The sequence below is a fragment of the Thunnus albacares genome, chromosome 20 (assembly GCF_914725855.1).
Source record: "Thunnus albacares chromosome 20, fThuAlb1.1, whole genome shotgun sequence".
NCBI classification, from domain to species: Eukaryota; Metazoa; Chordata; class Actinopteri; order Scombriformes; family Scombridae; genus Thunnus; species Thunnus albacares.
In genome coordinates this window covers 4571919-4584076 of record NC_058125.1, presented here as the reverse complement: position 1 = coordinate 4584076, position 12158 = coordinate 4571919, and the positions used below count along the sequence as shown (strand labels likewise).

Sequence of the window (12158 nt, the reverse complement as noted above, 5' to 3'; positions counted from 1 at the left end):
AAAGCCAAGCTGCTAGCATGGCTTAAAGTGCCATCAACAGAAAACCCATGATCACCAGAATCAGGAAAAAGATGTGACAGTACCACTCACACTGTAATTGAAAACATCTAGAGAAGAGTGCAATAACACAAACACAAACACAAACACAGACAATAAAAACTAAGTAACTATCTATCTAACTATCTAAATGTGGGATAACCACTCCAAGATGGGGAAGACAAAAGGTTTTTCTTTGCTTCTACCATAGCTCCAACTATTTGGTACAGATGGATATAAACTGAGAAAAGTCCACTGTTTACCCCTCAATTACTGCTAATGGGAAATAAATGTGGAGCGTTCCTGCAGAGCTATCCAGATGCCCCAGTTCTGCATGTGGAAAAACTTTCAGTCTGGACTGGCTCTGAAGTTTCTGGGGCCCAAGGCAAACTGTGGGACAAAAGACTGGCAGGGAAAGATGAATGAGGGTGGAGAGGGGAGGAGAGAGGAGGGTGAAGAGAGGCAAGGGAATGGAAGACTGACTTGATATTCAAGGGCATGGGGGGAAGGAAGCAAATGAATGTATGAACAAATTGGTGAAGAAAGATAAACTTTGAGGTGATTTTCGGCTGAAAGTCCAGGCCGAGAAATTATAGTAGAGACTGTCAGATGGACTGCATGGGTAAGAAGATGTTACTGAAGACAATGTCTGATGTTTCAGTTCTCCAAACCTTTTATTCTCTTATGCACTTTGAGTTTTAGCAAGAACACTTCTTATTTAGGTGAGTAATACCACAGATTGTGCATTGTTGGACGTCAAATTTTTACGTTTTTCTCTGGGGACAGCAATGTCAGTTGATCGGTTTTTAACCTGGACTGAATTATCTCAACAAGTTTTGGATGGATTTCCATGAAGGGATCAATCTTGATGAACTTGGAGTCCCCCTGAACTTTTGTCTGGTGCTACCGGGAATTGACATTTTTGTTTTTGAGTGAAATATCTTGACAACTATTGCATGGATTACCATCAAAATTGGCACATATATTCAGAGTCCCCAGTTTATAAATCCCAATGACTTTGTTGATCCCGAATTACATTACCAGCATGTCAAATATTTCATTTATGTAAATGTAACAAAATTTATTGGATGGATTGGCATGCAATTTAGTACAGATGTTCACACTCCCAAGAGGATGAATACTAATGACCATGTTCATCCCCTTAGTCTTTCTCTTGTACCAAAAGCAGGTTAAGGTTTTTGGTATATGTGCCAACAACTAGGACCAGTTGCAGTTTGTGGTAGACAGTTGGCAACAAAGACAATTGCATAGGAGGTGCATGGAGAAGGGGGAAAAAATAGCTTAGCGCTTCCCTCACACCACTTCTTTGCAGAGTCATAATGTGCACATAGACATACAGATGGGTGACAAATTAAAGGAAAAACCAACATGAAGTGTCTTAATATGGAGTCAGGCCACCACAAGTCTCCAGAACAGCTTCAGTGCTCCTTGCCAAGTCTGTGGAACTCTGCTGGAGGGAGGAACACCATTCCTCCACAAGATATTCCTTCATTTATATATGCAACCTTTATTTAATCAGGAAATCTCATTGAGATCAAGATCTCTTTTGCAAGAGAGGCCTGAGTACAGCAGATAGGAAGAAAAACAAACATAGCCAGACATAACAATAGCATCAGAGACAAACACAGACATTACTAAATAGATTTGAAGATGAAAGTTTATATTATATCGTTTGGTCTTATGGAGATGGTGGTGAAGAGCACTGTCTTACACGTTGGTCCAAAATCTATATATTCAGTGAGCCCTGGTGCACAGAAGCATCTGCATTTGATATGTTTCTCCACTCTTTTATTCAGTTTCTCCTTTAATTTGTCCCCCATCTGTAATACACACAAATCGCAGAGAAAAAGATGCTTCTTATATTTCCACAATGTTGCCTCATAATCTTCATTTTTTGTTTTCTTTTGTTTTGTTTTTTAAGGACCGGATCACAATGTTTCATACTGACCATTAGAAGATCCCTTCATAAAGCACTTACAATATAAGTGATGGCGTCCAAAATCCAAAGTCCTCCTCCTGTGCAAAAATGTGTTTAAAAGTTTATCTGACGCTAATATGAAGCTTCAGCGTCCAAATGAGTCAAATCAAGTAGATATCTTTCAACGTACAGTCATTTACAGTCCTTTTAGTGCAAAAGTCCCTCTTTTTGTTACTATTCTTCCACCACAGTTCATCAGGGAAACTCTGTCTGAAGAAACACAAAGAGGGAATTTGATGCTAAAAAGACTGTAAATGTGGCAGATATCCACTTGATATGACTAACTCAGACTGCTGAAGCCTCATATAAATTTCAGATAAACCTTTAATGCATTTTTGCACAAAATGACTGTGTGGATACACTGTGGATTTTAGCCCCCATTACTTACACTGAAAGCACATTTGAACGGGATCTTTTAATGAACAGCAAGGAAACCCTCTTTCACTGTTCATATTCACACCTGACTGTTGTTTTAAGAACTTTGTGAACATATCCTTTAATTGTAATAACTCTGGTGACTCTGACTTTTCATCAAGTGTATCATTAGCTCAAAATTTCAGTTGTGCTATACATTGGACAAACTAAAGGTATTTGTTTTATGACCAAATACCTGTTACCTTTCAAGGCTGAAGCCAAATGCAGACACCGGACAAGCAGGTAAGGTGAAAAATAAATCTTTTATTGTTGAGACAGGCAGAGATGGTGAGATGGAGGCTGGCTGGTGCTCAGACTGAGATGAGGGGAAAGAATCAAGGAGGAGGCTTGGCAGAGGGAATCCCAAGGATGTGAGCAGATTTGGCAGGCAGGCGAGGCGGGCAGGCAGGTAATCCTGGAGATAGGGAGAACAGGTTTAAGACAAGCTGGCAGACAGACAAACATGGCAGGCAGGCAAATTGACTGGCATCAGCGCTAGAAGCATAGCATTTCGACAAACTGTGAATGACACAACGATCCGGCGGGGACTGGCTGTCGTTGCAGCATTCTTGTAGGGAAGTGGTGATGGCTTGATGGCAGGTAGATGTGCTGATTCCAGATGATGGGCAGGTGTGCAGAGAGAGAGACAGATGGGAAGGGAGATGAACAGAGAGACAGACAAAACCAAAACACAGTCAAGCACCCATCACTCATACTAAAAAGGCTGAAAATACAAGAACATACTCGCAACAGGCAAGCAGGTGTCACAGAGCAGGGGTCATGACAATACCTGCCAAACTAATGACATTTCCATCAGCTTCATCTGTGCTTAAGTGATAGTTTGCAAATGATAGCATGCTGGTGAACATGGTAAACAATATACCTGTTAAACATCAGCATAATAGCATCGTTATCATAAGCATGTTAGCTTGCCTCACAGATCTGCGGGTGTAGCTGCTGACTTTTAGTCTTGTTTTTCATAAGACTCTATGATAGCTATCTTAGGTTAAAAGCATCCGGCAGCTGAACCCGCAACCTCCTCTTCCCTCAAGTGTTATCACTCATCTTGCCTTTAGGTTGTTAAAAGGCAGCTGACAATTAAATGCCAGGATTTCTACTTCATGGACCCATCTGTTTGAACCCTGGGACACTGACAATATGGGTTGCATTTGGCAAGAGGCATTCAAACACAGTCAAAGATCATCTGTGTATCCAGAGGGCTTTCCTGTAACACTTTCATCCACAGTAACTGTGTCCTTACATTACCTGATAACTCTATAATCTCTGTATCAACTGAAATTCAGATTTCTTGATGAATGAATGAATGAATGAATGAATGAATGAAACTTAAGCCTTAGAGTTGGTACAATAATGAAAATCTGATATGTATTGGAATTATTTGCATATCTGATTCATTGGCAGCCATCTTGTGAGATATGAGAGTGTTGGTGTTGGACATGAGTGGTGTCTGGAGAGGCAGCTGGGGAGTGCTCAATGTCTCTGGCTTCTCCAGCTCAAGTGGGAGTTACATGAACAGATCTCTCTGTGCTGCCTCCCTGCACAAGAACCCAGACCACATTGTCAAAATAAAACAATCTGAATTCTCAGAAATCCTGTCTTTACATGTGTTTTTTTGGTGTCTGGATGTCATCCACGGCTCAGTGGCATTGGCAGAGTGCTTATCCTTCCTCATATAACTGTGTCCACTTTTGGGCAGTTTTGGATTCAGTGTTATTCCAGCTTTATGTAAGTTAGAAAGGTCATGTATGGTCGCATTTCCACTCAATCTGAATCATATTGTAACAGACTAGGGTTCAATAAATATGCAGGAATTTGTCTTGATGGCATGAGCAGTTATACAAAACGTAGTGTACTTTTCACATATCTCCATTCAGAAATGTTCTTATTTTTACAATGATAGTAAGAATATATGTGTACATATATGTGCGCCTTAATGTACATACAGTCACCTGTAGATCCCCCCCCCCCCCCCCCCAAAAAAAAAAACAACAAAAAAACAATTAAATCTCAACTCAAATTTCTTTATCTGTAGTCTATTTTTCTTACTTTACTTCTATTGCAAGGGTCTAGTTTCTCCTGGGATTATTGAAGTCATCTTAATTATGACCTCATCTGCAACCCTGCTTGATGTTAATTCTAGATAGGGAAATGCTTAGTCTGGTCTTTGTGGGGCTCAGTGGCTTCATTCAAGAAAAACTTCCACACTTGAACCTTAAGCACAATATGCCCCGTTGTTCTTGCTAAGATGAATGCCGTGGCATTGTGGGGGACCATGTGGGCGTGGACACACAAGACACTTATGTCAATTATAATGTAGACTGAGAGCACAAAAGGCATTTCTGACTCTGGAATCCTGCCCTTGTTTTCTTGTCTTTCTGTGGTTTGGTTTTGATGATGCAGCTGAGGGTTGGATTTCTGAGGCAGAACGGCAGAATGTTAACAGGCTTTCTCCTGACCTGATATCCTACACCAACCACCATCCCTGCGGGACACCCTTGGATCCCCTAAGACTGTGGAGAGGCACCTGTTTCTGGGGGAGGAGACAACGACGGGGAACGGGGACTGGAGAGGTGGTCATTGTGGTAAATCACAGTCTAAGAGTGGACTGAGCACTGGCTACCTACATTGGCTTACTAGCAGCAGCAGGCTGTGGGAAGGCTGGAAGAATGTACGGAGGAATGTTTGGATTTTAGTAGTGTATACCAGCACACACTACAATAAAAAGTAGATGAATGGTTGATTGAGAGGAGAGAAAGAGCAAGAGGGAGAGAGGGGAAAAAAGGCTGACAAAGAAGATTGAGAAAGTAAGAAAGAGGTTGACAGATTAAGTAGCATGAGAAAGACGAAGAAAGGTGAGCAGAGCTGCAAGTGGGAGGATCTGCTGGGAGAGTACAGACTGGAGCACCATCCGTGAGTGAATTACTCCTGTTCTTCCTGCTGAAGCCCACCTGGAACAAGAACAGCTGTACGCCAAGCAAAAGAAGAGAGAAAGAAGTGATTAAGACCTCTTTGCAGTAGCACGGAAGCACTGGCAGAACAAAGGCAGGCAAGTTGCTACATTGACATAGAGGTGAAGTGTGCAAAACAAGGCAGCGTACCGACTGGAGGAAGTATCTAGATGATGTCTGTGAGGTGCCATCAGCGTTGCCACTCCCTCTCTGATGACTCCGAGGAGGCCACTGGGAACCAGGTGGATCCTGGACCAGAACCAGAACCTGAAGAGCTGGATTGGGACAGCTTTAGCACCACACTGGAGCACAGATTAGCAGCTGTGGGTAAATCTTGATAGTTTGTACACAAAATATGTGTGGATGATTTTGGAGTCTACATATATTTTTTAGAAGCGCAAGAGCACTGCAAGCAGAAATAATTGAGTCGGTTAACCGGGTTAACATTAAACCTCAAAACACCAAGTACAGGTGTTCTTAATTAAAATTTCACTGTTCTATTAAAATCTACCAGTAGCTAGGACCCTGAAACTAAAACAGCTAAAAGGAATTCATCTATAATTACTTTTACTATTTACATCTGTGGTTTTCCTGCTGTGACATGTAAAGATGTATTTTTTGAAAAAGGCCAATATGGGGAGCTAACGTGTGAAAGGTTCGATCATGAACGTTAGCTAAATGGAGATCTTGAATCTCCGGTCAAAATATGAATAGCAAGGACTTTTTGTTTTACTACTATATAGTATAAGGCCATCAGGTAGCTAAAAACATAGCTAATTGTAAGATAATGCAACAATTAGATTTACCGGGCTAATTAGCCTGCTCAGCCTAGTAAGATTCAACCTTACATTCACATTTCTGCTTATGCTTTGTTTCGTTTGTTTTATTTTCCTTTTATTTATTTTTTATTTTTTTATTCTGTGCTCCACAAAATGTCCTCTGAAAATCATTTGGCTACTACTCCTTAAAGGTATAAAATGCAGGATTTGTTGTTGATTTGTTTAAAAGTTGGCCTCTCCTCCCCGGATCAGCTAGAGTGAGAAACAGAGAGAGAGTGAGAGACAGAGAGAGAGAGAGAGAGAGAGATGGTCATGTGAGTTAGACAGTGAGTGAAGAGATCGACACTGGCAAGAACAAAGCCGTGAAATAGATAAATAAAATGTTATTTTCTAATTCTTTCACAGCAGTTACATTCTAAAGCACAAATGAAAACACCCACACCTTTGCACAACCCTGCGTGAAGGTGCCACATTGCTGGATTTTGTGTGAATGCAGAGCTTCATCCTGTCCACTTTGGCCTCTCTGCTCTGCGTGTGTGTAGCTCAGCCCCATCCTTGGTCAAGCAGACACACAGACCTGCAGCTCTTCAAACATCTATGACACAGAGACAGAGAGCAGAGCAGAGCAGAGGAGAGAGACAGTGATGTAACCTGTTAGCGACGCTACGAGTCCCAACCTCACACGCTGTTATTGGTTGGGGGCTACACACCCACTTCCCAAAGGCTGACACCCAGAAATGTCCCGAAAACAGCAAAATAATAAGAAAATACGGGCAGAGTGCAGAGTCTCTGCAGATAAATACACCGCCACACATTTCTAGTGGGTCATAAGTGATGATTGAGAGGGAGTCTATACTTTTATTCTTTTTTTTTTTTAGGAAATGCCTGCATAGTAAACCTTTAATGATGTAAGGTCATATAATGATAAATCACTTGCCTGCTAACCCTAGCATACTCTGAGTAAAGGAAGTTCCGCTAAACAATGAAAACATTGGACAGAAACAAAAAAAGGCAATGTTGAACTGCCCTTTGTAGAACTTGCTAAAAATATCTTTCCAACTGCTATACTTACAATTTTTCACCATTTGCATCCAAAAACATACCTATCTTTGTCAAAACACCAACTAGTATGTGTTCATGCTAATGCTAAGAGAGTAGCTGCGCCGTATCTTAAAAAGTACTGCATTTTTTCAGCACAAATAATGACCCTTTTCAGTCATTGTTTGACTCTTGTCAATCAAGTAGGACTTCTGCCTCTAGAGCAGTACTCCTTCCTGCAAAGTGTTTGTTCAACACTAACCAGTGTGCATTTGTGTGTGTGTGTGAGAGAGATGCACGTGCAAGGAACATATGTATAGACACTTGTGCCTTGTGTGTACATGTCCTTTCTGTGTTGAAGTTGTAATCGATCTTGTCTTGTCATACCTGCTAACACCTGTTCAGTCGTCACCAGGTCGAAGCATTAAAGGTGCAAACAGCTCAGCACAGGGAAGAAAATGATGTAAGGACAGTCAGAACAGGCAGGGAGAAAGCGCAAACCAAGTACTTTTATGGAAATAAATGCAGATGGAAATGTGGTTGCCTGATCATTTCACAAATGCCCAGATATTTGGGTATGCTATTCGCTCGTTCCAAATGCCTTGCCCATGATGCCTGGTACATAAGAAAGTAACAGTACCCAGAGCAGACTCTAACAATCACATCTCTTCACTGCTGTTATGGATGGCTGCTGACTAAGAGATCTGGTGTTTGGTAGAGCTTGCTTATCAAGCCAGTACTGTGCGTCACTGTGTTGCCTTTTCAGCTGTACTATATTAAGGAAAGAATCTAGACTAACAAACGAAAGGTTTCTTCTGACTGGAGGGAGGAAAGTCGCATTTTATGGCATAATCTGTGGTAAGATCCTCTATGATCTAATAGTCTTTACCTTTCCTTCAGCCCCTTTTATTCATTTAATCCCTTCCAATTTACTTTTAATCCCTTAACCTTTTGCTAATTCTCTGTTTTTTCTTATCCCATTGGACCTCGCTCCTTTTCTTTCTTTTAACTCATTTAACTAGTTAACCTGCTTATCAAAACTACAGTATATTTACAGAATGGGTCGAGGCATGTTAAGATAAAATATGAAAATATCTCTGTTGCATTATGTGATTGCATAAAGCAAATTAGAGTCATTTAAATGTAATGCAACATGATTACTGTTGTAATTTAAGTGCTTTAAAAAGCATAAGAGAAAAATGTTTGAAAAAAATTAAATGAGAAATTACTCATTAATCATACATTTGTAATACAATTTGTAAATAATAAAAATAGGTTTAAAGGTTCATCACAGAATTAATCATCTTAGTAGTAACAGAAATTTGATAAAACTGCAGTAGACTTGAAAGGAGGTATATCAGGGTCCACAGACGCAATGCAACACAAAGTTATACAAAGTTCATCATGTTGTGTTTAATACAGCAGTAAAATTGGATGAAGAGAAATAAATGATAGTATGTCCTGCACCAAATGTATTCCAGCAAATCTAAAAAAAATATTGAGAAAAAGAGATATATTAAATTTTGCGTGTAACAACTTCATGTGACAATTATAGATCAAACCTCTCTGTGTTTGCAAACCTCCAGGAGCAAGAGAGCGCTCAGGCATCGGAGCAGCGCTGCGTCCAGCTGGAGAAGGCCCGGCGTGAGCTGGAACGACAGCTATCAGGCCTGTCAGACCGTCTGGAGGAGGAGGAGGCCTGCTCAACCCAGCTAGCCCTCCACAGGGACAGGCTGGAGACTGAGTGCGGCAACCTCAGACGAGACCTGGATGAACTGGAGAACGTCCTCACTGCAGCGGAACGGGATAAACAGGTAGAGCATTATGGGATCTTTATCACAGGATGGAGAGGAAGAGTGATTGATGGTTGCTACACTGATGGCACAGGCAGAGTGTTACATTTCAAAATACATTAAGGACCACAAATCAAAGCAGGTTTACACTTTATTTAGGATGCAACTATACTAGAATTTCAACATAGTATTAAAGTCAAACAAAAATTTGAATTCTGCTCAATTTGTGTAAGGAAATATAAACTATAATGACACTACAGCTGCTGTGCATATTCTTCCACTTTTCAAAAGAAGATAAAACCATTTTGGGATATATTACTGGAAATTGACCGAGAAGGACCACAAGGCCCTGCAGAGAGTGGTTCGTTCTGCTGCCTAAAGGACATTTACACCAGGCGCTGCAAGACTAAGACTCGGAGAATCATTAAAGATCCCAACCAACCGGATAACGACCTTTTTTTCTCTGATGCGGTAGGAAAGAAGGTACCGGATACATCAGGCCAGCACTGACTGAGGCTCAGGAAGAACTAAATGAGGTCACTGCCTAAGACTGCCCCCCCACCACAATCATACACACTTATATTATTACGCTTTTTTAAAAAATTATGACTCATCATTAATTGTTTAATCTATTTATTTATATTTTTATTATATTAATTTTATTATATTAATAATTTATATTTATATCTCCTTATAACTTGATTGATTTATTGAAGTATCAAGCCTCTAGGTGGGCATTTCATGGCAGTGGTTGATTGACATCTGAAAATATCCAACTTCCATGGTGCACTATGGACTGGAACATGACATGGTCCTGCATATCCTTTTATATTAGACATTTATTTCCCCTTTTTCAACTATCCAACATAGCGTTTGTTATATGCTATTTAACATATGGGATATATTGTATGTATATATTGTATGAAGTACTTTCTAAATAGAAGATTTAGTCAGGCTAGCTTGCTAACACTGGCACTGATTCCCACTGGAAGTTATTTTTTACATTGTTTATAGCTAGTACAATTTTCACCAAATTACCACATGACAAAAACAATTTGTATAGATTTTTGTATCATAAGAAACTGAATGGATTTTTTACTCAAACTAAACTTTATGGAGTGAGGATTGACTGTCTGTCTCACTTTAACCTATTTCCTACTGATTCCTGCTTGAACTCTTGATGGAGAAAAGTTTTTCCGTGTTGTGATGAAGCACTGTCTCCTCTGTGTAGACACAAGCAAAGGCTGCTCTGACATCTCCATTACAGCCCCTCACCAAACTCCCTTTATCTGTTTCACTGAGGTGTATTAAAGGATTAAGATGCTATCTTTGTTCAAGAATGCCACAGGAATGTGCTGTACTTACATCACTGCATGTCTCGATGGAAAGAGAGTCGTGCAGGATGGTGTTGATTCAGCCACAACAAATTTACCCTGATTAATTTGATCTGATTTTAGAGCTTGATTTTGGAGAGACATCGTCGAGCTATTATGATGGTTTACCTTGGCTAATCTCCTCCTGTGTGGTAAAGATAATGTAAGATAGAACTGTGAGAGAACTCCAGCACAGTGAATGCAACAAGACCAGGCTTGTTTTATAACAGAGTTGACATAGGGCTTTGAAAAAATGAGGTGATCATGTCTAACGTTTGTGGTATGTTTTCATAACAGTTATTATGAGCGGACATGATGTATTTGATCCAAAGGAGCAAGAGTTTTGAGCTGAATTCGATTATCTGTCTGTTCTGAAATTTGCTGCATAACAGATATTCGTAGCCCTTTTTGAAGAATAGTCATACAAGTCGACCCCACCATATATCCCAGTCTGCTGGCTCACATTTACAGTCCAATGCTCCGACACATTCTGAACTTCCACACTTGTCTGATTAGGTCTTCATGTCTTCAATAGGAACCAGGAACCCACATGCAAATAGAAAGCTTTGATGTCCACAAGAAAGAGGCAAATTAATGACATCTGTTTTTGTCATGACAGGAGAAAATTGTTTTACGGTGCGGCTGCAAAGTCAGACCCTTCAGATTGAAACTGCTGTTTTCACAAGCCATTGAGGACGGCTGGATAGACAAAAAATCTTGCATGTGCAGGAAAATGATACTTTGCATGATATTTCTTTATGTTTGGTGGTTCAGAAAATTAGTTATCTAATCTGATGTGAAATCACAGACACTGCATCTACTTAGAAATGGTCTTTCAGTGATGACTTGTTCTTTTTCTCTCTTTAGTCATCAGACAGTGAGGTGAGGAGGCTGTCGGAGCAGCTTTTTCAGACGGACGAGGCGGTGCAGAAGCTCAGAAAGGAAAAAGAACATCTAGTGGAGCTCAGCGAGGTGAGAGCACAGTGAATGTTGTGAAGTTTCAGGGTAGGATATTGCTATGCAGGATGCAATGATGCAGTATTAAACAGCCACTCCACTGATTTAGTGTTGCACTGTCATAAAGTTATAAAGAGTCATTGGTATGGGTCAAGCTCAGACACACTGGATCCTACATTACCCATAATGCAACCAATAGCACATTTTTCCTTCTAATGTTCCCAGTTTATAAAACAGACTTTCTTTTCTCTGAGCCCTCAGCGGTTCTGTTGACATACAAGCTCCATAACACTTTTCCATGAACTTATGGGCTCAATTTAGTGTCAATAATCAAAGTTCCCACACTGTGTTTGACATTGAAGTTACACATTTATACGCAGATTAAAGCTGCAAGTAAACTTCAGACTTGAAACTTAAGTGTGTGCTTGTGCATTTGTGTGCATGTCACTGTTGATATAATTTGTGCAAATATTTCATTTTGACATCCACATTTTTTTTTCTATGAATTCACAGACTTGGATTTCTTATACAGAGTTTTTTCACGTTTACAAACCGTTTCACAAGCTCAAAATCTTACTGACCCATAGTTGAGCATGTAGTTAGCAGATGAAGCCCATGTCATATGGCTGGAACCTGCAGGAAAAGCTAGTAAGTGGACTTTGAGTTGGGATTGTCATGTCAAACTAGTTCTAAATTCTTATATTTACACTCATCCATCCTTCAAATTCCCCATCTTTATACATCAGTTTGACGCTGTTCCAATCCGTTCCTACCTCAAAGTCAGGTAAAATAAAGATTTA

The 12158-nt window shown here is 40.2% G+C and overlaps 1 protein-coding gene across 4 annotated transcripts in view; it reads left to right on the top strand.

The window, feature by feature from the left end:
• The window catches only part of LOC122970787 (putative uncharacterized protein MYH16), a 59697-nt gene that overhangs the window by 15543 nt on the left and 31996 nt on the right, over nt 1–12158 (top strand). For 3 of the 4 annotated variants that reach the window (XM_044337038.1, XM_044337035.1, XM_044337034.1), the window contains exons 2-3: nt 8822–9049; nt 11269–11373. In XM_044337038.1, coding sequence (XP_044192973.1) covers nt 8822–9049; nt 11269–11373 — 333 coding nt within the window. Of the gene's footprint in view, nt 1–5429; nt 5742–8821; nt 9050–11268; nt 11374–12158 lie in introns of those variants that run through there. The other variant, XM_044337036.1, reaches the window with a different exon arrangement.